Source organism: Daldinia decipiens, assembly GCF_022478715.1.
Source record: "Daldinia decipiens strain CBS 113046 unplaced genomic scaffold F4813scaffold_48, whole genome shotgun sequence".
Classification (NCBI taxonomy): domain Eukaryota; kingdom Fungi; phylum Ascomycota; class Sordariomycetes; order Xylariales; family Hypoxylaceae; genus Daldinia; species Daldinia decipiens.
This window is the reverse complement of record NW_026054591.1, coordinates 1-22,854: the sequence shown is the minus strand read 5'-3', so window position 1 is coordinate 22,854 and position 22,854 is coordinate 1. Positions and strand designations below refer to the sequence as shown.

At 35.1% G+C, this 22,854-nt stretch overlaps 6 protein-coding genes across 6 annotated transcripts; 3 read left to right on the top strand and 3 right to left on the bottom strand.

The window, feature by feature from the left end:
- Nucleotides 1–389: 389 nt before the first annotated feature.
- Nucleotides 390–2,085, bottom strand: F4813DRAFT_374534 (uncharacterized protein). The gene has a single exon (XM_049244945.1). It carries the CDS (start codon nucleotides 1,594–1,596, stop codon nucleotides 589–591), a length of 1,008 nt encoding a protein of 335 aa, XP_049095344.1. The 5' UTR covers nucleotides 1,597–2,085; the 3' UTR covers nucleotides 390–588.
- Nucleotides 2,086–3,434: 1,349 nt separating this feature from the next.
- F4813DRAFT_255657 (prenylcysteine oxidase) lies at nucleotides 3,435–5,474 on the top strand. Its single transcript, XM_049240197.1, has 3 exons — nucleotides 3,435–3,631; nucleotides 3,818–4,431; nucleotides 4,487–5,474. Exons 1-3 carry the CDS (start codon nucleotides 3,523–3,525, stop codon nucleotides 5,462–5,464), a joined length of 1,701 nt encoding a protein of 566 aa, XP_049095343.1. The 5' UTR covers nucleotides 3,435–3,522; the 3' UTR covers nucleotides 5,465–5,474.
- F4813DRAFT_374522 (uncharacterized protein) lies at nucleotides 5,455–9,142 on the bottom strand. The gene is made up of 9 exons (XM_049244944.1): nucleotides 8,281–9,142; nucleotides 8,212–8,220; nucleotides 7,930–8,125; nucleotides 7,831–7,868; nucleotides 6,926–7,774; nucleotides 6,405–6,872; nucleotides 6,195–6,326; nucleotides 6,055–6,148; nucleotides 5,455–5,993 (listed from the first exon to the last, which is right to left on the bottom strand). The coding sequence occupies exons 1-9, from the start codon at nucleotides 8,959–8,961 to the stop codon at nucleotides 5,533–5,535; spliced, it is 2,928 nt and encodes a 975-aa protein (XP_049095342.1). The 5' UTR covers nucleotides 8,962–9,142; the 3' UTR covers nucleotides 5,455–5,532.
- Nucleotides 9,143–9,290: 148 nt separating this feature from the next.
- F4813DRAFT_374518 (uncharacterized protein) lies at nucleotides 9,291–11,538 on the bottom strand. Its single transcript, XM_049244943.1, has 7 exons — nucleotides 11,283–11,538; nucleotides 11,142–11,214; nucleotides 10,968–11,083; nucleotides 10,866–10,908; nucleotides 10,632–10,813; nucleotides 10,317–10,566; nucleotides 9,291–10,255 (listed from the first exon to the last, which is right to left on the bottom strand). Exons 1-7 carry the CDS (start codon nucleotides 11,404–11,406, stop codon nucleotides 9,823–9,825), a joined length of 1,221 nt encoding a protein of 406 aa, XP_049095341.1. The 5' UTR covers nucleotides 11,407–11,538; the 3' UTR covers nucleotides 9,291–9,822.
- A 94-nt stretch (nucleotides 11,539–11,632) lies between these two features.
- On the top strand, nucleotides 11,633–13,548 carry F4813DRAFT_374512 (longevity assurance proteins LAG1/LAC1). The gene is made up of 2 exons (XM_049244942.1): nucleotides 11,633–12,845; nucleotides 12,935–13,548. Exons 1-2 carry the CDS (start codon nucleotides 12,036–12,038, stop codon nucleotides 13,358–13,360), a joined length of 1,236 nt encoding a protein of 411 aa, XP_049095340.1. The 5' UTR covers nucleotides 11,633–12,035; the 3' UTR covers nucleotides 13,361–13,548.
- A 2,372-nt stretch (nucleotides 13,549–15,920) lies between these two features.
- F4813DRAFT_374510 (galactose oxidase) lies at nucleotides 15,921–17,836 on the top strand. Its single transcript, XM_049244941.1, has one exon. The coding sequence runs from the start codon at nucleotides 16,603–16,605 to the stop codon at nucleotides 17,638–17,640; it is 1,038 nt and encodes a 345-aa protein (XP_049095339.1). The 5' UTR covers nucleotides 15,921–16,602; the 3' UTR covers nucleotides 17,641–17,836.
- Nucleotides 17,837–22,854: the final 5,018 nt, after the last annotated feature.

Here is a 22,854-nt window from a genome sequence, read left to right as displayed (position 1 = left end):
GGGCACACAGCGTTATTGGGAGATGGGAGATGGGAGCTTGAAGCGGGTCAAGAAAGCACCGACAACTTTTTTTTCTTGTACGGAATAGCCTTATTTCTTAGTACAAAGGTACATGCGCACGCCCAATATGAAATAAAGTCTTCTTAATAATCCGTTTCATGGCAGCCTTGCCCCACGTAGTACGTAGATACATTTAGTACCTAATCCATATAATCCATAAAGGTGGGGTACCTACCGAAGATGTGTCAACCCTTGCAACTGAGACCCCACCTATCATGACCTCTTTCCAGATATCATTATACGCGATATCATTCTATCCGGTTCATCTTCACTTCTCTTATAAGGCAGCAAGGGAACTTTTAATATGAATTCATCATTTCACTACCTGAATCAACTCAACGCACCGTGAAGGTCGCCATCAAACATTAACCATTGAGGAAATTGCCGCATCTCCAATCTTGAATCTGAAGCCCCAGTCGACAGTATTTATTCGGCTTCGATCCAACCCCCCTCAACCCTCTTAGCCGTCCCGCGTACGGAGAAGTCGGTTTCACTTTCATAGCTTCGATATCAAGATGGTACCTACTCTTAGGTAAACTGAGTCATACGGCCATCATAGATATTGTATGCCAGAACCATACCTCGCCGGTTAGAGACGACCTCCAACCCATCATAACCCCTTCTATTGTCCCAGTGATTTGGCCAATCTTGACTTTGCTCTGGGACCGGTGTAGGCGTTCTGTCGAAAACAATAACCGGTCGGATCTCGGGCATCTTAGCAATTAGTCTGCGTATGGTATCGTGCTCTCTGTTCAGTGCTCGTCGTCGGTCCTGGTAGCCGAATTTGATGTCGGTAAACAATTCCGACTCAAATTGGTCTTCCTTAGACACTCTTAACTGTGAGAAAAGCCACTGCTCCTCAAACAAGAACTTCAGGTCGCGATCCCATTCGCCGTGGAGGCGTTTCAGCAAACACGAGGGGCGTCTATGAGCCATATACTGTAATGACTCCACCCTATTTATATAACCCCCGCGGATGTCATTGAAAATAGGACGTAGCATCGTAGGGAGCCTCTTATCATCTAACCCCACGACGCCAACATCGCCTCCCTCACCATAGGCATCATGCTCTTTATCCCAGCTGACACCTTTGCACTTGATAGTCAACATCGCGAGATCGATGGCACGGACACCTTCGAAGTATCCTGACTGTATAGCCCACTTAAAGGCTTTACTTGGCAGTCTGCCGCGATACTGGTCTTCAACTGTTTCAAGAACGTTGAGGATCACGGTAGCGCCACCCATACACTTTCTCCATCCATGCCATCTTTTGAAGATATGAATACTTGGGATGTAAATTGAATCTCGCCTGGGGTCAAACCATTCGCAGTGGATTGGCTTGTCAAAACCACAGAAACGCAAACCTATGCCCCATTTCGACACAATCCTCTTAGATTCGCGGCAAACTAAAGATAGTTCTGGAATGCCAAACGAAGGATAACGGCGGTAGAAATCGTTCAAATAATCAACCTGCGAGTGGAGGTAGATAACTTTGCCTTGTGGCACTGCGATAACAAAAGTTAGTAATAATTTCATTTAATAATGATTCAAGATATTTTGTATGTTTGGTTTAAGGGGGGTACTTAACAAGAAAGTATCGGTAAAAATAAAAGATAAAGGGGAAAGTTGAACTCTCAATGTTAGATACATACTAGCCATTTCCCAAATTTCTGCGCGGATTTCATAAGGGAGAAAAGGGAAGAGGTGGAAGGATTTGTGTATTTTTTGTTCCTCTGCCTCTACGCGTCTCTTTTCTATAACCCATTGGGGAGTTATCACTGGTCTTACGCTTCTAACTTTTGGCTGCTGTTCAAGTGGATTGTAGAGATGGGCGTTTTCAGGCAGAAAGTCGCGTTTGCTGGAATATGTTCCATCAGCATTCTTTTGGGGCCTATTGCCAATGATTACGACCCTTGGCTTTTTGTTTAGACGCATCTTATGTGAAGGACCCATCCTATACAGTAGAAATATTATCGGTTAGCTAACGGTATAGTCTCTCTTATTTCATGAACAAACATTCCAAGCCTAATGATATACCGTTGACGAGACTTACTTGTCAAAGCCAGGAAAAATAGAAACCAATATTGTTAGTGGTGGAAGATACCGATAAGAATAGACGCGTGAAAGGGTTTGTTAAGCCGGAATCAGCAATAGAAACCGGTGTATAGGCTTTTAAAAGGCCCTTATGACAGTTGGTCAAGGTGGATGAATGATGAATGGTTGGCAAATAGTTGGCGCCGGTCAAAGGAAGGTAGGGGCTGTTGGAAACATTGACTTGCTGATATAGAGATAAATAAATAACGTACGCGAGTGAACGAACCACCCAGCGCCCAGCAGAGTTTGCACCTAACGTGTCTAGATTTAGAGGGTCCAAGTATTGAACAACAGTAAATCACGAAGATAGGAAGGCGAAGATTAGCAGCTGATGAGCTTTTCTTTCAACTAGAATATTTATGGGGAGGGGAACTTTTGTGCCAGAGTTGACGAAGGAGTTCATGATGGTAGTGGATAGTGCGACTTAGGTATCTTACAAGTGGATAAGTAGGTGCCTAGGTATTTCTTAACAATCTGCCTGACGGGCCGACAACAATATGGTTGACTACATGATACGACTAGATGGAGATGTGTTTTCCTCATCAAGTTCAAATGTTATCTGCCAATTTTTCACGATGACGGAAGTGACGAAGTGTGCATTCTGTTCTATACGCCCTCAGGAAAAATTAATACTAGTACTCACAGTTGCTTCTCAATCTTTTTTCCACCTTTGTACAAGGCTGTACTTACAGTTACTGAACATTACCTAGATAGGGAAGTTGGAAAATATCCACATAGAAATAACAAACTGAGAGTATACCTCATAGTTAGTGGACATGGTGGTATTTCTAGGGATATTTAACACTCCTAGTTGGGGGAAACTATCCAAAGGACAAATACCAAGAAGGCGAAGAACAGGACCATACGATAATTTAAAAGCTCCAAATATACTTGTGTGGCCGACTACTCTGAATTAAAAGAGGGTGAATGTGCTGTCGTCTGATTGATCACTTACATAGTCCATCCATGATTGGTCCAGTGACTGTAATACTTTTCAAATATGAGAAGGGTTTGCTTAGATTTATTGCTTAAAGTATTTCATTCGGCGTACAAGCAAAACTTAAAGTATTATTAACTTTGGGAAAAGTCAAAATCCAAAATATCGCAGTGTTTTTTTGGCCTTATAAAACACCAATAATTCGGAAAAGGGGTAGCAAACTGTTCAAACTCTAGTTGTCCTTATGCTTGTTTATAAATAATTCATATATCAGAATATCCAGATAAGAGTAAATTTTCCAATGATGCCAATGTGGCTCGTGCGTTCAACATCATGGATACCTAGTGGATGTCTGCACATTCACCGTCTGATCTATCAGCCGATGTCTTTATCATCATAAACATGTCAACTACAACTATAAGAAGTCAATAATGCATTTCACACATTCATATTCTTTGGCGTGTTTATTAGCACCATTAACGGCTGCTACTACCGCCGGTAATGTTGACTTTCAACATGTGAAGCAAGTCGCGATCATAGGTAAGTTGAAATTGGACAATTATCTTACAGCCTAGCATTCGATAAGGAGCCCCAATACCAATGTTGAAGCTACCAAATTTAGCATAATCACCCACACTAATATTGGCCATTGATATTATTCCCGGGATACTGCTTTGTTAAACGGTTAATTTCACATTACTTCCTTGTTACTGACACGTTCCCTAGGTGCTGGCGCTGCCGGCTCCTCCGCGGCTTACCACTTGCATAAATATGCTCAGCAGGAAGGCATCGACGTTAATATCACCATCTTTGAGAAAACCAACCACATAGGTGGCCGCACTCTCACAGTAAATGTATACGATGACCCTCTCAGTCCAGTCGAGCTGGGAGCCTCCATATTTGTCGAGGTGAACCACATCCTCTACAACGCTACTAGGGACTTCAACCTACTTGTTACCGAGCCAGGTACTGATGAAAAGGGACTACTTGGTATCTGGGATGGCAAGCAATTCGTCTACACGCAAGACTCGGAATCCTGGGGGTGGTGGAACCTTGCCAAGCTGTTCTGGAAGTACGGGACTGCCCCGTATTACACCCATCGGCTTGTTCAAGAAACCGTAGGATCCTTTTTGAAGCTCTACCAGTCGCCCTACTTCCCCTTCAGATCTCTCTCGACCAGGGCGTATGAGCTTGGCCTTGTTCAAATAACGGGCTTGACTGGGAAACAATTTTTAGCCGAAAACAAGCTCGATGGGCCGTTTGCTCGTGATATTGTGCAAGCAAGTACCCGTGTGAACTATGCCTCGAATCTACAGTACATACACGGCCTAGGCACTATGGTCGGTTCTCATAACGGCTCTTAGGAACTCAGACGAGACTAACATTCGAGTCTAGGTTGCGATGGCCCCTGAAGGAGCAGTAGCTATTGCCGGCGGCAATTGGCAGATATTCTCTAATATGGTGGCGGCCTCTAAAGCTCACATCTCCTTGAACTCAACTGTGGCTGTTATTACCAAGGAAAAGAGCAGTGACTCTAGCTCAGTACCACCAAAATACAGAATACAGACTGCGACGACCGGTGCTACTAATGACGAGGCAGAGGCATACCCAGTTGCCTTCGACGATGTTGTCATCGCAACGCCGTACCAATTCAGCGGCATCAGTCATGATGAGAATGTCATGCCCCACCCTGTCGACTCGATCCCGTATGTTGAGCTGCATGTGACACTTTTCGCATCTCCCTACAAGTTCAGCGCGGAGTTTTTCAACCTCGAGTCTGCATCTACTGTGCCTATCTCCGTACTCACGACGTTAGGTGAAGATGACGAAGCCAGACCTGGACCGGATGGAGCTGGCAGCGCTGGTTTCTTCTCCGCGACTTTGGTAAAGGTGGTGACAAACCCCAAGACGCACAATGCGGAGTACGTGTATAAGATCTTTTCGCCTCATAAAGTGACACCCGAATTTTTGTCCCGATTATTAGGCGTTGAGGTGCCGGATACGTTCACTCGACCTAATAATAACGAGGAGGAGGACACCAGTGAGGGTGCAACAACCGTTCTCGACCCCATCTCGTGGTACCATCCCACCATCTTCCACCCTTATCCTCAGAAGTACCCTCGCGTCACGTTCCAGGACCCCATTTTAGGGGACGGGCTATACTATACATCGGGTATCGAGAGCTTCATCTCGACCATGGAGACGAGTGCGCTCATGGGTATGAACGTCGCGCGACTTATTGCTGATGACTACTTGAGTAAACTGCGCGTTGTTGACAACGAGGAAGAGCACTCCCAGAAAGTCTTGTCTGAGTGGCAGAATGAGACTACGACAGCACACGATCTGCCCATCGAGGACACGGAGGAGCTTTAGATAAAGTCTCTTTCGAGTATCATACTATAGTACCTAGCTTATACAAATTGACTAATTCTTCTATCCGATTACACATTTGAAAGTCCAATATTCCCTCTGCTCCTTGCATTATTTCCATTCCAAATCCGCCTGTAAATGGGCTGCGCAGTCGGTTGATTTGGTGGTTGGGAAGAATAACCGTCGACATGACAATTCCCTTGTTCTTGCTCAGACAGAGAACCACTTGAACTAATTCCATTTCCAATACCCCCCTGCATGGCCTTGGCACGTTCCTCTTCTGCCAACCGTTTCTTGACTGTTTGTACCAGGTGAGCTTTCCTAGCCTTGCTTTTGACGGGATCAGAGAAGACATTCGCCTCATGCTGAAATTTCTTGCTTGGCCAGCTAGCATCGCGCCAGCGGTTATATAAGCCAGATTCCACCATCAATGCAGCAATGAATCTCTTCCATAGATAGAATAGGCCAGCACAAATCCAGCCGCCGAAAGCAAGCAGCAAACTCAAGATAATGACTGCAGCCGAGATAGTGACTTAAAATTTTTGATATTATGTTAGTTTAGGTATATACTCGTAGCAGGAATGTCGTCTTACACATGTACAAGAATTCCCGGTGTATAGACCAAGTTTCACTGGTAATCTCGATATTATTCATCCCGAAAACGCTGGACATGAACGATAAGGGGAGCTAGATATCGTTAACATGCAATGAGGAAATTCAGGCTTGAACTTACAAAAATGATCGTCACAAGCGTAAACATCATGACCGACCTTCCCTGCTTGATGGTCTCGTCTGATTGATGGAGAGCTACCCATGCCTGGATCACACTGGCATGTTGTTGTTTAAATCCCAACTGATATTTGACCTAAAGCTTTTAATTAGCTCATGTTTCTCATATGAATTTCATTGAAAGGGAGGATATAGTAATTAGGTTGGCTCTTACACTTTCGGCAGTACGATGAGCAGCACTTCGTAACTCCTCAAGTTCCTCGATACGTCCAGTAATGACCCCTTGTAATTCATCAGCACCAAGCTTAAACCAGTTGTAGTCTTCCGGTCCCTTCATAACCAACGACTTATTGTCTCCCATATCATCCTTATCTGGTGATAGTGAGTGGTGGTCGGTTATTTTCGACTTTATGCTATCGCCGAACCGTCCAATTGGACCCAGCAAACTTTGGGCATTAGTAGTGAATGCTGCAATCATTTCCTTATGCACCTTCGTGATATGTATCATAATGTCCAATTCTTCCACTATGTCCTTTAGGTCCAGCTCAAGCTGACCTTCTGGGTAGATATCAATGAGCGTCATAAGTTCCAAAGTGTCAACATCCCAATTGGAATTGTAGATTTGCCTGGCATCCCTAGCCCAGCGCCATAATCTATCAGAAATGATGGTTTGCTTGTGTATCTAACAGTGACCATTAGAATCAAGCTAACCCATTATCAGGTTATGATACTCACAGCATTCCCAATAGCTTTGGAAAACACGTCGATTACTTGGGGTTGTAGGCTCGTCACTCTTGGTCGATTGAACAAAGAACCAACACACGCTTCAATGATAATGAGCCCTAGGTCGAAGACAGTACGGATCTGCTCAGGGTTAACTTCCTGGATGCGATCCCTAATCGATTCGTGGACGGCCGAACTGTCCTGCCTATTCGAACCGTACTGGTTTGGAAAGCAGGTGATGATCGTTTTTGCATCTAAAATCCACATCCATAATTGATCCACCATAACAACACGAGATACTTTCCGGATATTTCTGTTACATTCTTCACATTTGCCTCCGATGTCAAAATCCATGTGGCCTTCCCACCTGCTAGTCTCCGGATTATATTTGTGGAAACTTTCATGTTGTGCGGTTGTATGTTTGTATACAACTTGGTCTCGGTCTCGCTCCCATGTAGAATGAAGTGCCCCGTGGTGAGCTTGATAGAGGGTACGCCGAGGATGAAGGGGCGGATTTGCGGAAAGATATTGACGTAGTAGCTTCTTGTCTCGATAATTCGACATACCTTCATACAATCTTGCGGCATCAAGGAGGAGCTGGCCTAAAGGATGTCTGATCTTAAGCCGGCCATTATGGTCTACTTCTAGCCGACTTTTAATCAAACATTTCTCTTTCATAAGTTTTAGGAGGGTGCTCATAGTTGCTACCTTTACCATAGACTTTCGTTGTGCCCGAGGTAAAGCTATCCGCTGGCTGTATAGATTGTCAATTCCTTCAAGTCTTTCTTCCGCAATCTTTTCCTCCGTCTCCATGGAGAATTGATCATTATTTCTCGATGTTTCCCAGTGAAGGTATGGCATCTATATTGGATTGAATTAATTAAATGGATATCCCATTTCTGGAAGGAAAAACTTACGAAAAGAACCATGTTCCTATGGAAATACTTGACATCTTCTAAATCCGTAACACAATTAATATAAGTTTAGCCTGTTTAATGCAAAAATACTCCGATTACCTGATGATATCGTCGCGCATAGCGGCTTCATATGCCTTGCATGCGCGGGGTTATGAGGTTGATTGCCGCGCAGTTGTCCGCGCCAATATTGGTTCCGAAGAACCATATCAGCTTTTGTCTTTTTCTTTCGGTTTAGCTCGCGATGGGTAGTGTGGTAATTTGGTCTTTCTTCACCGAAGTATCGTCCGATAGCTCGCTTGAAGCTGTTAGCTTATACACCTAGTTAATCTAAGTAGATATCTACCTGGTAGGTAGGTATATCCTAATGAACGGCAGACTCACTTCGACCCACTAGATTACAATTAGCGGAGAGCTCAGCTAATTGTGTCGCGTAGGTAGTATATGACTTACATCCATGTTGTTAGACGGAATGTGGAAATATCTAATGACCCGGTCAGATGAATAGTTGTCATGTTGCAGGAGACTGTCTTGGTCATTTAGCAAACTGCTAAGTGTTGTCTTCTGGTTCGGAAATCTATTCCACACTCTATGGTCACGCAGTTCATCCCGTTTACCTTCATTAAACTGGATTATAGGTACAGTGACGTCTTTTTCTGGGTCATATTCTTCATCTCTGGGCGATACATAAAATGGCTGTGAGTTCCCTTTTCCCTTTGCTCTTCGATCACTCTCGACAATTAAAATGCCGACCTTATTAATAGGGGACACACGCCACGCACCAAGACTTTCCTGTATCCTGCATACCAGATGTTTGTCCTTAATATTTTTAAATAACTCTCTGCGAAGAAAGCCGATGCGACTTAATTCGTTCTCGCAGTCAGCTTTCCAAGAGTTTCTCTTCAGCTCGGTAAGCATATATGCTTCCTCATGGCTATGGCCAAGCACTTTCTCCTGGTGTTCAACTTCGTCTTTCCATATCTGGGAGTTTTCGTTGAAGAAGTCTTCTCGATCACGATATTCAATACATCCAATGTAATGAAGTAAATGATCTTTAATATTGCAACCATGTTCCTCAGAGCTTAGGCAGGTAGATTTAGGAATAGCGCTAACATTTTTCTTTGAAGAAGACATGGTGCTTGAATGAAGAATCGTGGGGATAGGTCAGATATCTAGATCCTATGAAAAGAAGAGCTATATATGGTAAGAGAATAATAAGAGAATAATGCTATTATACAGAGACCTAGGTGGCTAAAGCTATGATTCGGAGGTGATATCATAATACCTAAGAACAGGGGGGCAATGTCTATTGTCTAATGGATACGTTGTAATGAAAAACTACGTAGAATATCACATTCGGCCCTTAGAATGATACATCATGTATCACGGGCAGTTACATAAACGAAGACTGCATTTTTTTCACGTTGGGCTGACATGCATCGAAGTCTCCTTGATAAACTGAATGAGCAGCCAATAAGATGTTAGTTATATATACACCCAACGAAACTAAAGCAATGAGGAACGGGCATGTGCGGGAGTGATTCCCCAATATTGGACAATAGACCGTGCTCATAGATGCGGCTGAAGGTGATAATGGACGTTGGAGGCTTCATCGGGATATGAATCGGTGAATGGACTCGCATAAGATACATATGCAGATAAGTGTACCCCCTCCCCCCCTTTATCCGGGGAACACCTCCTAGCGGGCATACAGCCGGCCGAACTTCCCAGCCTGCCTTAGGGTAGAGGACAAATCTAGCAATAATATGCTGTGTTATCCTCAGCTGAAATTGCTTTTCGACCCTTGAGATAGCTATGCTCGTTAGACAGCACATCCTATTGTTGGGTGGCTTCAATTAACTTTGGGGTGAACATTAAGGCATCATAATACGTTGCCACCGTTGCGTATAAGCTGATTTGCTGCAGCGGAAAGTAGAGAAATTACTGACGCGAAATATTCTTACTCCTGCTTGACATAAACTGATCACTTTGCGCCTACAAGGAAGTTAGATTGCTGACTGGTAAAGGTTTAATCCTAAGCTCTGATGACGAAGACCCCTTTGCGCGATGCATATCATTCAACTGATATTCGGCTCCTATCGCAGCCCGTGTCATATTCGATCCCGATATATAGTCTGTAGGATGCATTTCATGGGAAGCATTCCATGGGTTTCCTGGCGATGGTAGGGGCTTCGGCTGTTTCGTTCGCCATCTCCTGGGTACGAGCCGCTCGTACATAATCTCTCTGAATGTTCGAGTAAGGCCAAATACTATCCATATTGCCAATCCAGGTGTCACGCCATATATGTATCCGATAATGTTCGATCTAGCGCGTCCTGCGCTTAGGTCAGGCTGGTCTGCTTGAGCGTCCCTGGCTACATCATCGCGCTGGGGCAGATGAGTGACTATGCTCGCTACTATGAATGCGCTTGTCACGATTATAAGCACAGTCTCTTAGCTGGGAGATTGTCTGATATCGGAAAACGTACGATATGAGAATGATGGCAGTGAAGAGTCGGAACACCAACCAGTTGCTATCAAATACCGATGGCAAGGTTATAGTTACTTGGCTACGGCGTGGTCCAGAATTGTTATCCGAGTTCATAGAGTTCCTAAAAGGAAGACTCCATCTTCTGGAATGTTGCGTAATTGGTAAATATTTCCAGGAGAGCTTCGTGTTGACGTATTTCCAAACGATGACGGATATGGCTATGATTCCAACCGCACAACTCCCAACAGCTATACAGAATCAGCCTATGAATAGCCAAAGCAAGCTTTTCTCTATATAAGAAAGGTGTACATACCTTGTACATTAGCTACGACCATATACACGAAGAAGCTTCTTTGAACTGCGGGTGTTTGAAGTAGCCCGATGGTGATGATGTCCAGCACAAAAGGCACAATCCTACTAGCCACAGTGTAGACTCGCTCGGCAGATCGTCGTGTTCCCCAGTAACCGTAAATAGTCAAAACCATGTGGATTGAACTGGTCACAGCATTAGCATCGTCGGCATATTGAATGAAGCATGCTTTCATACTACGTCATCAGGTAAGAGGACTCTATGATGTAGCAGAACAGCCCTATTCGGCCTCAGTAAGTACCTAGACTTAGCAGCAAGGTGTTCAATATTAATGCGTACGGATGATCGCTAGAGCTCGCATGAACCCAAAGTTGCCATTGTTGAAGATGACATCGGCATTCTCATAGTTCGCTTTGATATAGTAAAGCTGAGCCCACATGAGATCATTCCATAGGCTAGGGAGATGAATTACTACATTTACGTGTTAATTATCAACCTTCATGGAAAACCTACGTGTAATTGTATATCTGCTGCACGATGCTACTCATGGTGCACAACAGGGCGAAGTACGCGATTAAGGCAACATCTGCATGGATATTGGTTAGCATTTCCACGGGTTTTCAGACGTCGATGGGAACACATAGATGAGCTTACAGCTTAACCTCTCGTGACTGATCCAGTAAAGCCATATGAGGAGAATATTGGTAAACAGGCAAATAAACGTGAACAACAGCACGCCTACAGCGTCGCCAATAGTTCCCGCTGGCAATTGAGGCATCTGAATCGTCTCTTAGCCTGTTGTGCTCGATAGTAAAATAGGGCTGATGGAGATGAAATAGAAGAAGTAACATTTAATGCCATCGGAGTCTTACGAATCGGTGGCATGATGTACAATCGGCAAGGGCTTTTCTTGGCGATGCCAATATGCGCCGTAATCACTTACATAGTAGGTACCTATAGCAAACACTTATAGTTCCTTGCCTGTTTTGAAGCTAATTATGCATGCGACTTCTTATTTCATCTTTCCCTAATAATATCTCTCGCAGCAAAGGCCTCGTGTTCAATCTCGTTGGCACACGCTTACATATGATCGCGGATACATAACGCCGCGTTCCAGTTCCAATGCCTTCTGTAAAGTTGACTTGATTTCCGAATTGACTAAAAACATGGGGTTTAGACATGTTATCTCTTAGATATATTTTGCGTTATACTATCCCCATGACGAATCGGCGTAGGAGATGTACCAAAACGCCGTCCGCGGGCGCCGAGCGGTGTCCGTCGGAAAGACGCATTAAAATGAGTCGCTAAAGGGGCATGTTATCATAATCCAATTGCTCCCATTTGGAGTAAATAAAACAGTGACGAAGGACGTGTCGTTTAATACTATTTTCGAGAAACCCAGCAGTCATGATCATGGACAGTCATCTTAGTCCAACACAAAATAGCGCATCGCGCCGACGCAGGAAAGGCGACGTTTGCATCGGAAATGGGACACCAAAGCTCCCCCTGAGAGCTCGGAATGGTCATGCAAGCTGGCCGACGGAGAAGAAGTATCATAAACGTAGAAAGTCTCGATCTCTCCTGCGTCGGTCGTGGACTTTACCGCTGATGCTCACGTTAGCGACCCTCTTTCTCTACGCCCCTAATCCGACGAGTTCTAACGTTATCCATCACTTTATCCTTCTATCTCATAAGGCAGACGATGTTGACGGCTCTCCACAGTACGGTAAAGGTCCGTGGGACCTTGCATTCGTGGGCTTCTATACCATACTCCTGTCCTTCGCCCGAGAATTCGTCATGTACGAGGTGTTACGTCCACTAGCTCGAAGTTTCGGCATCAAATCGCGAGCCAAGCAGTTGCGATTCATGGAACAGATGTATATCGCCTTCTATATCGCGTTCATGGGGCCGTTTGGCATGTACTGCATGAAGCAGACTCCAGTGTGGTATTTCAACACGAGGGGCATGTACGAAGGCTTCCCGCATAAAACTCATAACGCGAATATCAAGTTTTATTACTTATTTCAAGCCGCTTTCTGGGTGCAGCAGTCTGTAGTAATGCTGCTGGGTTTCGAACAGAGACGCAAGGACTTCAAGGAGCTCGTCGGTCACCATATTGTGACCATAGCCCTTATCGGCCTAAGCTACAGGTTTCACTTCACGTATATGGGCATTGCGATCTATGTCACACACGATATTAGTGACTTTTTCCTAGCTGTGAGTTAATTGAGCCATTGTGGCTTTCTTTCGCATCCTCTGCAGGGCTGTCGAGAAGATTTTCAGCTAACTCATATATGACCCTATAGATATCCAAGTCGTTGAACTGTACCGATAGCCCATATCAGGGACACTCGTTCAGCCTATGTATAATTTTATGGACTTATTTACGGCATTACATCAATATTCGCATCATATACTCACTCTTTAACGAATTCGGCACAATCGGACCTTACGAACTCGACTGGGAAGCAGAGCAGTACAAATCTCCTCTGTCAAATATTATCACGTTTGTTCTACTAGCATCGCTTCAGGCGCTGAACCTATTCTGGCTATACTGCCTTCTACGCAACGCCTACAGGTTCATCTTCTTGGGGATTGCGAAGGATGACCGGTCGGAAGATGAAGCACCGGAAACTGACGTCGGGGCATGCGAGAGGGACGATATAGATGATACTTTGCCGAGTCAGGGGGGAAATCTTCCTTCCCTAAACGGCAACACAAAATCTACATAGACATTAGAGAACTACAATACAAGATGTAAAAGCTGGATATCGATCCAGATATAATTGTTGGAAATGTATATATGCATCATCAGGGGCTGGTTACGGATGAATTCACTTTACACTGGATCTAAATCCCCTGGCCTTTTATGTCGTTAGAAAATTCCGATATACAGACATTTTTAATAAAGAAGAAGTAGGTGATATCTTGATCGCATTAGTTGTGTCTTATACACAGCCTACTCCAGGCGCCTTTATATATGTCTGACCGCGCTGAAGCATATACTGGCGTATAAGTCAAAGCACCCTTACAGGGGCCACCCTAGTAGGGGCTACCTTAAATTTTTAAACCTTCAAAATAAATATTTTAATTTTAATTTAATGTTATTTAATTAAATTAAATTTAATTAATTTATAATTTATTATATTTTAATAATAATATAGTCTTTTACTATCGATTTAATTAATAAAGTTTTATTTTTTAAATTAGTATTAAAATTGTTAATTATAATTATATTATTTAATTTCTAAGCTTTTAATTACTTTTTTTCTTTTATAATAGCCTTAATATTTACAAACGTTAAATTTGGATTAAATAATATCTTATGCCGTTTTTACGGTTTTATATTTATTAATACTTTTTTTAAATATTTAATGCAAGTTTTTATTATAGCTAATTTTATAATAACTTTATCGAAAATCTTATTAATCTTATTAAATAAAAACCTTACCGCGGGTTTAATAAATGTTATATTAATTTTGGATAATTTTTTAATTAAAATATTAATATTTTATAAATTTAAAAATATTATTAAAGGGATTAAGGCTATATTTTTAATAAAATTAAGTTTTTTTAGGTTAAAAATAAAGCTTGGAAGGGCTGAAATAATATCGAAAATTTTCTAAAACATAAATTGGTAATTTAATAATTTATTTCAATTTTTAAAATAAATTTTTATAGCTTTTTAATTAATTAATATATTATATTTAGTTAAACGTTTTTTTCGTATTATTTAATAAATTGTAATAAATTTTTTTTATCAAAATTAAAAATATAATATAATTAATATATTTTAATAAATTTATAATAATAATTTTATTTTATTAATAAAAATATATTTATATTAATAATTTATAAAATATATAATAAATATATTAGAATAAAAATAATATAAACTTTATTTATAAAGTATTTTTAAAAGAATTTTATTATAGTATGGTTATTATAACCGTTAAAAATTAATAATTGTTATTATTAACAATTTAATAGCTTTATTTTTTTTTAAAAAAATTTATAAAGCTATTTAAATGCAATATTATTATTAATTTAATTATTAAAAAATGTAATAAATTTTTAACCTTTAAATTTAACGTTTTTATTATTAAAAAACTATTATTATTATACGTATTTATTTATATATATAATAAAAAGATTTAAAAATTAACTATTATTATTAACGCATTTAATAATTAATATCTAAATTTTATTATTATAGTTTTTAATTATAATATATTTTTTATAAGTTTTATTAATAATTATTTTATTATTTTTAACTTTTTTTATAATTTCCATTTCGTTAACGTTATATATATATTTAACCGGGATATTCTTAATCTTAAAAGCTTTAAATTAATCGAAAAAAATATTAATATTATTAATTATAATTTTGTTAATTTATTTATAATCGATTAAATAAACCTTAACCAATTTAATATTAAAATAATAAAATAAAAATTGTATATATTAATATTTATTAAGAATATCGAACCGATAATTATAAATTAATAATTTTCTTATAATATTTTTAAATCGATATAAAAAAAACGCATAATTAATATTGAACTGGTGTGGTACCACATTGCCAAGAGCAAGGGTATTATTATGTAATCTTAAGTTACAAGCCATATAAAGGTTTAATATTTGTTGTATTCTTCTGATTAGATAGTTACGATTATTATTATTTAGTTATGTATTTAATATAGATATATTTGTTATTTTCTCATATTTATAGCTTATAGCTTTATTTTACGTATTTATCTTATATATTCTATCCGATTAGTAGATCCTTACAGTTCTTCTAGAGTATAGTGTTATTATTAGCTGTTTAAGGCCTTTTACAAGGATTTAAATGTTGAAGTGATATGTTATACTCTGCAGGAGATACCAACTCCTGTTCAATATAGCTTAACGTAATAGCCTAATTAATTAATTCTTTTTCTTAATATTTTAATAGCTTTTAATATTCTTTTAAATAATTATTTTATATTTTATAGCTTAATATTTGGTTCGTAAAATAATATCGTAATATAAAATATTTTTTAAACGCTTACCGTAAGGATACGCTATCGAAAACGTCGTTTATCGCCGCAACGCAACGCAATTAAGCTAAGAAAATAAGCATTTTAAAATTGTAAAAAAATAAAGATTTAAATAATAAATTTTATTTTTTAATTAACTAAAAACTAATAAAATTATATAATAATTTATATATAAACCTTATCGCAAACGCGTCGCGTTTTTAAGGTAGCCCCCACTAAGGTAGCCCCCGTAAGGGTGCTTTGACTTACCTCTACAAATCAAAGGCTGGCTATGCCGCACAAGGTACCCATGGCAGCCACCTCATACACCCGAGCTCAACTTATACGAATTACGCGTATTGCATGGGCCGGTTCCAAGTCAATACTCTATGAAAACTCCATGGGTGGATTCATGGCGTTTATAACCGATATGGAGAGTCTATAATATTGTTGTATTACGAAGTTGTAACCACCCAAATTATCGGATCACAGGCATATTTCCACTACATAACACCCAGCTGGATATCAATACCATAAAGAAAGTATCATAATGCTAAGATTTTGCCAAGTCCGTGAGCTAAGGTATTATTTCTAGCAGGATAAACATTGACTTAACGGCTTTGCTGCTACTTGAATATGCCTTCCATCCCGGTTGAAGACTGTGCTAGCCATACTACTGCCAAATCCTCGGCTTAAACAAGGCAGCCAGGTGCAGGTCGTCCGAAAGGTTCGGTCGGAATTAGAACATACGGGGGTTATCCCCGGAAGGATTATGTAGCGCTCGGAGGTTGTCCACTGCGGAGTTCGGCCGGGAGGGACGGACGAGTTAATACTTTGAGACATCCAGCTAACCCAATCGCTTTGATATAAGTAGCTTTCCAGTGTAGCGATAATCATGTGTCAACCAGCATATCCATCACACGTTCTGATATAGTAATATTTAAGAGTTACACAACATGAAGCCATCTGTAGTGTTACTGTCACTCCCTTGGGCTATATCAGTTGAAGCATCCGCTACCGGCCAACCGCAGCCACCTAAGTTTCAATGGACAGACCTCCCGGCTGTTGGAAATGGCGCTGCTATTCAGGAACACGGCACTACAGCGACCAATACTCATATCTATGTTCTAGGTGGCATTTCGCCTAATGCCAACGCCAGCATACCAGCGATCCAGTCGAGAGACACATTCGAGGCTTACTCGCTTGAAGAAGACACGTGGGAGAGTCTCACACCGATCCCGGAGGCTTTCACCCATATCAATGCCGCCGCTGTTAACGATAAAATCTACTTGCTCGGAGGTCTCACAGGAGATGGATCGGATATGGTGTGGCGGTCTTCACGCGACTGTTTCGTCTACGACATCTCTAAACGGACGTGGTCGGCTCTACCCCCTATGCCGGAGGGACAGGGCCGTGGGGCTTCAGCTGTAGGAATATCCGGAAATATCGTGTACTTAGCTGGAGGGTTGGATCGACTCGAAATTGGTGGCGACCAACTTACTCTTGATATTGTGACCGCATACGATACCGAAAAGGGTACATGGACAACGCTACCAAGTATTCCTGCCCCGAGAGATCACGTCGGGGGAGCAGTCATAGGCCAGAAGTTCTACGTTGTTGGCGGTCGCGATCACGGGCAAGTGGACGTGCGTAACACAACCTGGTCTCTCGATCTCAACGCGTCATCAAAGGGATGGGTAGCCCATGCCGAAATGCCTACCGCCCGCGGTGGACTTGCGGTTGGCGTCATCGGCAATTACATTGCAACTTTCGGGGGCGAAGGCAACCCAGAACCCGGGTCGAACGGCGTATTCAACGAAACGGAAGTTTACAGTGTGAAGGACGACGTGTGGTTCAAGCAGCCGGCTATGCGACACCCGAGGCATGGTACGGCGGCGGCCTCGGTAAACGGTCGCATCTACATCCCAGGCGGCGGTGTTGTTATGGGCTCGGGACCAGTGGATACGTTTGATTCATTCGAACTGAGTCCTTGATATAATATCGAGGTTATGGGAGGAATCGGGATGATTTTGTTTTGGCGCAGAATATGTTCAAAATATAAATATACTGTCATAGAGTCGGGGTTACTACATCTTATCCGATCCCAGTAATGTGGTAAGGGGTAACTACCTACGATTTAGGAAATGCTACGTATTTAATACAGGCAATACATAATTATAAGTTGTTTAAGGCAAAAATACTATATAAGTAAGCCGTGAGTATTGTCTAGAACTAAGAGAAATCGTCAGTCTTAGAGATAGTGTGATGTTACTTAAAACAGCATGTTCTCGAGAGAGAGGTTAGCCAGTCATTCTTTAAACTGAATGTTACCAGCTTAGAATACTAAATAGAATAACAAAGCTTCAGCGATGTGGAAATATGACTTAAAGATTAAAGTATCCTTTAAAAATGGCTAGTTATTTTAACGAGTAATCCTTGATTATGAAATGTTATATAATTAATACGTATTGAATAGACGTTAAATGAGATTTAATTTATTATATTTTTAATGATTTGATTAATTAAGGTAAAATTGTAGGAATGCGTGTTATACTGTTATTTTATATGAAATTAAGGATTTTTAAATTATTTAATATGGTTAATTAATTTAATATACCTTTTTAAATGTAACCGATAAGTTAATTTAGTTTAAAATATCTCAATATCTTTTTATTATTTAAGTTATTAATAATTTAATTTTAATTTAAAAAAGGCTTTTAATTACTTTTAATTACCGTTAATACGTATCTTTTATTTTATAACTATTTTATTATTTAATTTTTATAGCCGCTTTATTTATAAAATTTTTTAATATTTATTAAAACTAATTAAGTTTTAAATTATTTATATAAATCTTTTATAAAAATTTTAATAAATTTATTTACAATTATATTTTTTAAAATAACGTAATTTACTTTAATATAATTTTATTAAACCTTTTAACGCAATTAATAATTATATATATCCACATACTTTAATTTAATTTTTAATTTTTTAATATCTTTATTAATTAATTTAATTATTTATTTATTATTATAGTTGATTTTAATAATAAATTAATTTAAATTAATTTTAAAGGTATAAATTAATTTTATAACAAATATAACTTTTTTTATTACTTATAATAAAATTAATAATTTAGTTTTTATGGTAAATATAATTATTATATTTTATTTATTAACTTTTTAATTTATTATATTTTCAAATAATTTTATTATATATGTTTGAGAGTTTTTTCAATTGTGGATATTATTAATAAATAAAATATTACTTGTAATTTTAAAAATATTACCCCTTTTTAGTTATAACATATATCTTTATATGTATTTAAAGTATAAGATTATTCGATTTAATATATTATAATATTTTAAGCCAAGATTATAATTGAATTATAAAAGTTATAAAATTGTAAAAATTATATTTAAACATATAATTATTATAACATATAAAATAAATCTTATATGTTATTAATAACAATAAATATTTTTAAATAAAGCTATTTTTTTATAAAGAAATAATTTCTTTTTAATTATTAAAATATTTAAGATTTAATTTAAAAATTTTATAAAATTAATTATTTTATTAATATATACAAATTAATTTAATTAAATAAATTGCCTTTCTTAATTTTTTATTATTTTAATATTTAAAAATTACTATAAATTATTACCTCCGATAAATTAGTAATATTATTTAAAATTTTTAATAAAATATATTATTTTTTTTTTTAAGTTTTAAAATATATTATGATAATATTATTAACGTAAACAAATAATAAGATCTTTTTTTTAATAAATATATAAAGTTTTTTAAGAATAAATTTAAAACTTAAGGTTTTTAAGGTTTTAATTAATTTTTTTTACTATAATAAAAGGGATTTTTATAGTTTATATAATATTTTAAATAATTTAAAGATATTACTGAACTGGTGCTGGTGTATCAGGTGACCTTGATCCTGATCATGTAATTATATTCTTAGTATAAATACCATTTATGGTTGCATACACCCATTTTACATAATATCATCTACTTTTAATATAAGTCATTTTTTTTCATCATTAATTTCATCATTTAAAAATCCTTGATATCAGGTTTAATAAGGTTTGATCCAAGGCCAAGACGTTTAAGTCTTATTCATTATAATAATAAAAAAATTAAATTTTAAATTTCTGATAATATTAAAGATATTTTTTAATAATTTATTAATTATCTATAAAAGAATAACACTAATAACCAACCTTAATTTAAAATCTTTATAAAAAATAATAAGTTATAAGATTTATTAATTATGAAAAGTTTAATAAAATATTTTAACACTATACAAATTAACATACAAAAAGTTATAATAAAGTAAATTAAATAAAAATTAACAATTATTAAAAATACATTAAAAATATTATTTTATATAATAATATATAATAAACATATAATATACCTTAATTAACTTATTAAAATTAATTAAATTCAAACTTACAAATAGCCTTAACTTTTTAATTATTACATAAAAAGTTATAATTAAGTTAAACTTCCCCTTTTATATATAATTAATTATCCGTTTAATATATATTAATTTTATGATGTTTAAAGAAATATATATATACATTATATAATATCCTTATATTTAATAACATATAACATAACTATAGATAAATTCTTATATTATAATAAAATTCGTAACATATATATTATAAACTAATTAAATAAATAAAAATTAATTTAAAATATTAATATCCTTAATATAATCTAATTAATTATTAAATAAAAAAAAAACTATTAATATTATTATTTGCAAATATATTTATAATTAAAATATTAATAACTTATTTGTTAAAAAATAAATTAAATATTATATTAAAAGAATTGAAATTAAATAAAAGTTAATAATACTACGTTTTATTCCAATTAATTTAATACTTTAAAATTAAACCATTTACGTAATAATAAAAATTAACACTATAAAATTTAAAAATAATATTAAAATATTTAATTAAAATTTTCTTATTAAGTATAAATAATTCCTAAAAATAATAAAAAAAAATAATATTATTTATATAAAAGATATTATTTAAAAAGAAATTAATAACCAATTTAAAAATTTACTAATAAATATTAATATAATTAAATAATAAAAAAAACCAAATAATAAAATTATTAAAATTAAATATTTTAATAAAAATAAACTTAAGAAGATTAGTAATATTAATTAGTTGGAAATTGAAAAACCTATATTAATGAAAATTTTAAACATATATAATAAAGAATTTACGAAATTTTAAGAAAATAATGAACAAGACTTAAACGTCTTGGCCTTGGATCAAGCCCTATTAAACCTGATATCAAGGATTTTTAAATGATGAAACTGATGAAGGAAAGGAATAATTTATATTAAAAATGGATGATACTATGTAAAATAGATGTGTGCGACTATAAATGGTACTTATACTAAGAATATAATCATATAATCAGGATTAAGGTCACCTGATATACCAGCACCAGTTCATTATTAATATAAAAACTAAATTATTAATTATAATATAATTATATATTAAATAATATAACCTATTTTATAAATAAAACAAAATAATTTAAAAAAAATTCAATTAATCAATCTTAATTCTAATATTAAAATATATTAAAAAGCTTATATAATTAACTAATTAATCATTATAACTACTTATTTACGTCATAAAAAATAAATATTATATAAATAAATTTATTTTAAGCTTAAACTTTATTTTTTAAACATAAATAAATATAATAATTAAAAATAATAAGATTTTAATAAGAATTATAACTTTTGGTTTAATAATAATTAAAATATCTTTATTACTTAAAAGTTTTATTAATTAAGTTTTAAAAGATTTTATCAAACCATATTATATATAAGAAAGTTTAAGGCTATTAATAATAAAAGCTTAATTAATGGTATTATAAAACCTATTAATTTAAATAATTTATTAATTAATAAATTAATATATAAAATATTTACTAAAATTAATATAATTATAATAAATATTAAAATAAAATTAAATTATAACTAAACCAATTCTAATATTAAAAATATCTATAAAAAAAATATAATTTTTAATAATTAACCTAAGATATCCTATTATTTAAAAGTAAATTTTATCGAATAAATTTTATAAAATTCTAATTATAAAAATAAATACCTATTTTATTTAGAGGAAGACGAAGAAATTAAAATAATATTATTTAATGATTAATTTTTTACGTTTATAATAAAAGCCTTACGCAAAATATAAAAATAATTTAAAAAAAAATAGCGAAGGATATAAAGACGTTTTAATAATCAAATAATTTAAATTAATATAATGTATAAAAATAAATTTTAAAAAATTTACCTTATTAATAATATATTATTTAATAAATTAATATTATTTAAATTATTAAATTAGAAGGATAAGATATTTAAAAAAGCCTTAAAAAATATTAAAGTCTTAGAATTATTTAAAATAAATAGTTTATATTAAAATATTATTTTGTGATTTATTAAAGAATTATAAAAAATATAACTTACCTTTAAATAATTTAAAACCTTAAAAATTAAATTGTAAGATATAAAATTTATTAATTAAAAAAAAATATTTATTAAAATATTATATTATTAAGAAATAATTTTAAAATAAAACTTTACCAAATTAAAGAAAATCAAAAATGAAATTGCGCTATTATATGTAATTAAAATAATTTAATATAAAATTTGGTAAGTTAAAAATATTTTAATTTTAATTTTATTAAAAGATTAAATAATTAAAATCTTATAAAATAAAATAAAAATAGAAATTTTAGAAAAAAGTTATAACCTTTATTATAACGCCTAATTTATTATTAAAAAAAAGAACAATAAATTATAATTAATTAACTTTATTATTAAATTAAACGTTTAAATAATTAAAGATGCGTTTTTTTTAAAAGATTGTAATATGTTTGTAAAAGAATTTATTACCTATATAATACTCTTATGTATAAACTTATTTTTAAGATATAATTAATTGAATTTATTAATATACAACCAAAATATAATAATATTTACTATTCTAATTAATTTTTTAAAATTTATTACAATTTTGATAAAAATAATAAATTTAATTATATATTTTTTTAAAATTATAAATTATATATTATATAACTTAATTTTAAACGTTTATAAACCATTTTTTAATAATATTAGCGTTAAAGGCTTAAAT

What these genes read in the sequence shown, in the direction of transcription:
- F4813DRAFT_374518 (XM_049244943.1), bottom strand. Translation starts at nt 11,406, where the DNA reads ATGCCTCAATTGCCAGCGGGAACTATTGGCGACGCTGTAGGCGTGCTG. An exon ending in CAGCAGATATACAATTACAC is followed by an intron (nt 11,084 to 11,141) that starts GTAGGTTTTCCA and finishes TCATCTCCCTAG; the next exon opens with CCTATGGAATGATCTCATGT. An exon ending in ACTGCCATCATTCTCATATC is followed by an intron (nt 10,256 to 10,316) that starts GTACGTTTTCCG and finishes AATCGTGACAAG; the next exon opens with CGCATTCATAGTAGCGAGCA.
- F4813DRAFT_374510 (XM_049244941.1), top strand. Translation starts at nt 16,603, where the DNA reads ATGAAGCCATCTGTAGTGTTACTGTCACTCCCTTGGGCTATATCAGTT.
- F4813DRAFT_374534 (XM_049244945.1), bottom strand. Translation starts at nt 1,596, where the DNA reads ATGAAATTATTACTAACTTTTGTTATCGCAGTGCCACAAGGCAAAGTT.
- F4813DRAFT_374512 (XM_049244942.1), top strand. Translation starts at nt 12,036, where the DNA reads ATGATCATGGACAGTCATCTTAGTCCAACACAAAATAGCGCATCGCGC. An exon ending in TTAGTGACTTTTTCCTAGCT is followed by an intron (nt 12,846 to 12,934) that starts GTGAGTTAATTG and finishes ATGACCCTATAG; the next exon opens with ATATCCAAGTCGTTGAACTG.
- F4813DRAFT_255657 (XM_049240197.1), top strand. Translation starts at nt 3,523, where the DNA reads ATGCATTTCACACATTCATATTCTTTGGCGTGTTTATTAGCACCATTA. An exon ending in GAAGCAAGTCGCGATCATAG is followed by an intron (nt 3,632 to 3,817) that starts GTAAGTTGAAAT and finishes CACGTTCCCTAG; the next exon opens with GTGCTGGCGCTGCCGGCTCC. An exon ending in TACACGGCCTAGGCACTATG is followed by an intron (nt 4,432 to 4,486) that starts GTCGGTTCTCAT and finishes ATTCGAGTCTAG; the next exon opens with GTTGCGATGGCCCCTGAAGG.
- F4813DRAFT_374522 (XM_049244944.1), bottom strand. Translation starts at nt 8,961, where the DNA reads ATGTCTTCTTCAAAGAAAAATGTTAGCGCTATTCCTAAATCTACCTGC. An exon ending in ATAGGAACATGGTTCTTTTC is followed by an intron (nt 7,775 to 7,830) that starts GTAAGTTTTTCC and finishes AATCCAATATAG; the next exon opens with ATGCCATACCTTCACTGGGA. An exon ending in CGCTTGTGACGATCATTTTT is followed by an intron (nt 6,149 to 6,194) that starts GTAAGTTCAAGC and finishes AACGATATCTAG; the next exon opens with CTCCCCTTATCGTTCATGTC.